The sequence below is a fragment of the Genypterus blacodes genome, unplaced genomic scaffold, assembly GCF_046128005.1.
Source record: "Genypterus blacodes isolate CSIRO-AG114 ecotype Tasmania unplaced genomic scaffold, CSIRO-AGI_Gbla_v1 ptg000228l_1, whole genome shotgun sequence".
NCBI lineage: Eukaryota > Metazoa > Chordata > Actinopteri > Ophidiiformes > Ophidiidae > Genypterus > Genypterus blacodes.
This window is the reverse complement of record NW_027467026.1, coordinates 20,001-25,000: the sequence shown is the minus strand read 5'-3', so window position 1 is coordinate 25,000 and position 5,000 is coordinate 20,001. Positions and strand designations below refer to the sequence as shown.

Below are 5,000 nucleotides of genomic sequence, written 5' to 3'. Positions count from 1 at the left end.
ACACATGATTACAGATTAGTATAGATCAATACAGATCAACAAACCAGAACAAACTCACAGGAGAGAGACGCTCTCCAGGGCTGCACTGTCTCTCTCTCTCTCTCTGTCTCTCTCTCTCTCTCTCCCTGTCTCTCTCCCTGTCTCTCTCTCTCTGCCTCTCTCTGTCTCTGTCTCTGTCTCTCTCTCTCTCTCTCTCTCTCTCTCTCTCTCCCTGTCTCTCTCTCTCTGCATCTCTCTGCCTCTCTCTGTCTCTCTCTCTCTCTCTCTCTCTCTCTCTGCCTCTCTCTGCCTCTCTCTGCCTCTCTCTGTCTCTCTCCCTGTCTCTCTCTCTGTCTCTCTCTCTCTCTCTCTCTCTCCCTGTCTCTCTCTCTCTGCCTCTCTCTGCCTCTCTCTGCCTCTGTCTCTCTCTCTCTCTCTCCCTGTCTCTCTCTCTGCCTCTCTCTGCCTCTCTCTGTCTCTGTCTCTCTCTCTCTCTCGCTCTCCCTGTCTCTCTCTCTCTGCCTCTCTCTCTCTCTCTCTGCCTCTCTCTGTCTCTGTCTCTCTCTGTCTCTCTCTCCCTGTCTCTCTCTCTCTGCCTCTCTCTGCCTCTCTCTGTCTCTCTCTCTCTCTCTCTCTCTCTCTCTCTCTCTCTGTCTCCGTCTCCGTCTCTCTGTCTCTTTCCCTCCAGGCCACAGAGGAGGAGATGTGTCTCTTGCGATTTCTTGTCGCTCTCTCTGGGAGTCTCTCTTGGAATTCCCTCCTGTGAGTTTTCTTCCTTCTTCCAGGTTTCCTCGTCTTCCTAGAGAGCTTGTGTCATTTTTCTGTGTTTATCAGTGTGAGGGGTCAGAGGTTGAAGTGCTGAGTCAATGTGTAACAGCAGAGTAGTCTGTAGTCTGACTCCTACTTCCTGTGTTGTTACTTGTTTTCTCAGGTCAAAGGTCATTATGTCTCCTTACCTTCCTGTACTTTTTGTATTTCTCCTTCTTCTTCCTCTTCTTCTCCTCTTTCCTCCTCCTCCTCTCCTGTGGGGTCTCCTCCTCCTCCTCCTCCTCTTCAATCAGTGGCTCATATTTATCAGGCAGGACAGAGAAGTGGACGTCTTTCTGTGTCCTCCTCTTCATCGCTGACGGAGCCTCGTCTTCCTCCTCCTCTTGAGCTCCCATAACGCACTGCTGCTCCGCTCCTCTCTGACCTCCTGCTCACACTGGAGGACCTTTGGAGCAGAGTAGGTGGAGTCAGGAGGAGGCGGAGTTACAGCTGAATCAGCCTGAAGCTTAGAGACAAAATGAAAAATGAGTTTGTTTTTCTGTCTGAGCTCCACATTTAAACTCATAAAGAGTGTGTGTGTGTGTGTGTGTGTGTGTGTGTGTGATTCCGTCAGACTTGGTTTAATGAAAACACACAGACGGCCTGGAGGCAAACCACTCTTCTCTTCTCTCTCTCTCTCTTTCTCTGTTATTTACACGCTTAACAGAAGAAGAAGAAGAAGAGGAAGAAGAGGAAGAAGAAGGAGGAGGAGGAGAAGAAGAAGAAGTGTCTCTGTGTGTCTCCTGTGTGTCTTATAACCTCCTACACAAAGTTTTGAGTTGAGATTTAAAAACGTATATTTCCTTAAAATAACAAACTAAAGTTGAATTACAGTTATGGAGGCCGTGGAAACTACCGTATGTTGACCTTGCGATTAAAATAAGAAATAAAAGCGTGAGTTTTTGTTCCTCTAGCTTTGTGACTGCATGCCGCAGGTTACGGTAGGAACCTTGGACAGACGAACCGCAGCGCAGCACGGCGCCTTCCCAGTGTCGGACCACAGCTCCATCAAGCTACAAATGCTTAACTCGGAAAACAGAACTGAAATCAACGCGTTATTTGTTTTCATGTTTTGTTATGTTGATAATTGTAAATAAAGTTAATAACACGGCCTAATGTTCACATTTCAACATTCAATCAGTGTGATGTTGTTATTTAGTCCGCGCTTTGGTGTAACTGTGACACAAAACGACGCCTTCGTTTGTGGTGCTTTTACGTTGAAGGTTAAAGGCGGAAGTAGTTATAGTTTTGTTGTGTGACTTGATGTCCATTCGCCGATCCTCTGCTCAGGTCAGCACGAGACATTAAATCGTATTTATAATCGTTGTTGATGTTTTATTGAAGCGAAACCTTTCAGTGTTTCCTGTCCCAGAGTGTTTTTAAGTTCTGCTTTTCCTCACAGCTTACCTAAAGCTTAGCTAAAGCTTATTTAGCGCTAAAGCTAAGGCAACGCGTCTACTCTGGCTTTTATTTTGAAGGTCAATAAATGAAAACACTTCCTGTTATACAGATCAAATCTAACGAAAGTCGCGCAGTGAAAGATCAATATAGTGATAAATTACTGGAACACAGAAATGAAGAAAACTAAAATTAAAACCCTCCATATGAACAAAACCTGAAGTTAGTAACTGATGCTGTCAAACTGCCAGCAGGTGGTGTGACGTTTTTACTCTCTTTTTAGATGTTTTAGTGATTTGTGAAGATGGAGATGATGTCACTGATCAGAAGGTCGTGGCGTTTCCTCAGCGGTCAGCATTCTGTTTGTGGGTTTCAAACCTGCAACCTGCCACTCCAGACCAGCTGCAGCGGTGGTGGCGGCCTGTTGGCGTCCCTGACAGAGGGCGGTGAAGGGGTGGGGCTGATCCTACAGTCCAGGTCTACAGATGTATACCAGAACCTGGCTCTGGAGGACTGGATCGATACCAACGTGGACCTGCAGCGCCGCAGTGTCCTGCTGCTGTGGAGGAACCGGCCGGCCGTGGTGATCGGACGCCACCAGAACCCCTGGACAGAGTGCCACCTGCGTGCCATGAGGGAAGAGGGGATTCCTCTGGCCAGGCGAAGGAGCGGCGGGGGAACAGTCTTCCATGACCTGGGCAACCTGAACTTGACCTTCTTCACCTCCAAGAAAGCATACGACCGCCGCAGGAACCTGAAGGTCGTCACCGACGCCCTGAGGCGCCTGAGACCGGAGCTGGACGTCCAGGCCTCAGAGAGACTGGACATCATGCTGGATGGACGCTACAAGATATCAGGTGTGACCTCTGGGTGACCTCTGCTCTGGATCATATTCATGAACAGAATTCTTTGAATTCCTTATAAAATTCCAGAAAGCTCTTACGTAAAAAACTACAAACTCCTCTGTGTTAGTGAGTGATGTCATCCTTATCTCCCCTGGTGTTCCTACAGGAAGTGCCTCCAGGCTCAGTAGGGTGTCGTCCTATCATCACTGCACTCTGCTGTACGCCACCGATTGCTCCGCCCTCTCTACAGTGCTCCGCCCCCCCTCTTCTGGTATCCATAGCAATGCCACGCCCAGCGTTCCATCACCCGTCACCAACCTCCTGGAGCACGCCCCCTCTCTGCAGTGGGAGGAGCTTCTGCATGCACTGGGGACGCAGTTTAACACAGGTACGGCTTCCGTCTCCTCTGCGTCCCTGTGTCTCTGCGTCCCTGCGTCTCTGCGTCCCTGTGTCTCTGCGTCCCTGCGTCTCTGCGTCCCTGTGTCTCTGCATCCCTGCGTCTCTGCGTCTCTGTGTCTCTGTGTTCTCTGTGTCTCTGCATCCCTGTGTCTCTGTGTTCTCTGTGTCTCTGTGTCTCTGTGTCCCTGTGTTCTCTGTGTCTCTGTGTCCCTGTGTCTCTGTGTTCTCTGTGTCTCTGTGTTCTCTGTGTCTCTGTGTCTCTGTGTCTCTGTGTTCTCTGTGTCTCTGCATCCCTGTGTCTCTGTGTTCTCTGTGTCTCTGTGTCTCTGTGTCCCTGTGTTCTCTGTGTCTCTGCATCCCTGTGTCTCTGTGTTCTCTGTGTCTCTGTGTCTCTGTGTCCCTGTGTTCTCTGTGTCTCTGTGTCCCTGTGTCTCTGTGTTCTCTGTGTCTCTGTGTCTCTGTGTCTCTGTGTCTCTGTGTCTCTGCGTCCCTGCGTCTCTGCGTCCCTGTGTCTCTGCATCCCTGCGTCTCTGTGTCTCTGTGTCCCTGCGTCTCTGCGTCTCTGTGTCTCTGTGTTCTCTGTGTCTCTGTGTCCCTGCGTCCCTGTGTCTCTGCGTCCCTGCGTCTCTGCGTCCCTGTGTCTCTGCATCCCTGCGTCTCTGCGTCTCTGTGTCTCTGCATCCCTGCGTCTCTGCGTCTCTGTGTCTCTGTGTCTATGTGTCCCTGTGTCTCTGTGTCTCTGTGTCCCTGTGTCTCTGTGTCCCTGCGTCTCTGTGTCTCTGTGTTCTCTGTGTCTCTGTGTCTCTGTGTCCCTGTGTTCTCTGTGTCTCTGTGTCCCTGTGTCTCTGTGTTCTCTGTGTCTCTGTGTCTCTGTGTCTCTGTGTTCTCTGTGTCTCTGTGTCTCTGTGTCTCTGTGTCCCTGTGTCTCTGTGTCTCTGTGTCCCTGTGTCTCTGTGTCTCTGTGTCCCTGTGTCTCTGTGTCCCTGTGTCTCTGTGTCTCTGTGTCCCTGTGTCTCTGTGTCCCTGTGTCTCTGTGTCTCTGTGTCCCTGTGTCTCTGTGTCCCTGTGTCTCTGTGTCTCTGCGTCTCTGTGTCTCTGTGTCTCTGTGTCCCTGTGTCTCTGTGTCTCTGTGTTCTCTGTGTCTCTGTGTCTCTGTGTCCCTGTGTCTCTGTGTCTCTGTGTCCCTGTGTCTCTGTGTCTCTGCGTCTCTGTGTCTCTGTGTCTCTGTGTCTCTGTGTCTCTGTGTCTCTGTGTCTCTGTGTCTCTGCGTCTCTGTGTCTCTGTGTCCCTGTGTTCTCTGTGTCTCTGTGTCTCTTTGTCCTCCCCTTGTCCTGTCTTTTTCTCTGAGTTGTCCTTGTATCTTTTTCAGAGTTTGGCTTCAGTGCTGTGTCGACCTTTGTTGACCCCGCTGATGAGTCGGCGTTTCCCGGTCTCAACAGGATGGAGGCGGAGCTTCGTGGCTGGGAGTGGACTTATGGTAGGACGCCAAAATTCAGCGTTCAAACTTCCCTGGACCTGACGGACGAGGGGTCTTTGTCCCGGAGCTCTGCCCGACTTCAGGTGGAGGTGAAG

General features: G+C 50.5%; 2 protein-coding genes across 2 annotated transcripts in view; one reads left to right on the top strand and one right to left on the bottom strand.

The window, feature by feature from the left end:
* Positions 1–1,266, bottom strand: part of LOC143016402 (required for drug-induced death protein 1-like) — a 2,373-nt gene extending 1,107 nt beyond the window's left edge. Inside the window, exon 1 of the mRNA XM_076170725.1 lies at positions 936–1,266. Coding sequence (XP_076026840.1) covers positions 936–1,142 — 207 coding nt within the window. The 5' untranslated portion in view covers positions 1,143–1,266. The remainder of the gene's footprint in view (positions 1–935) is intronic.
* An 818-nt stretch (positions 1,267–2,084) lies between these two features.
* lipt1 (lipoyltransferase 1) overlaps positions 2,085–5,000 on the top strand; it is a 3,349-nt gene continuing 433 nt past the window's right edge. The window contains exons 1-3 of the mRNA XM_076170724.1: positions 2,085–3,041; positions 3,196–3,417; positions 4,798–5,000. The exon at positions 4,798–5,000 is cut by the window's right edge and continues 433 nt beyond it. Of these exons, the coding sequence (XP_076026839.1) occupies positions 2,489–3,041; positions 3,196–3,417; positions 4,798–5,000 (978 nt within the window). The 5' untranslated portion in view covers positions 2,085–2,488. The remainder of the gene's footprint in view (positions 3,042–3,195; positions 3,418–4,797) is intronic.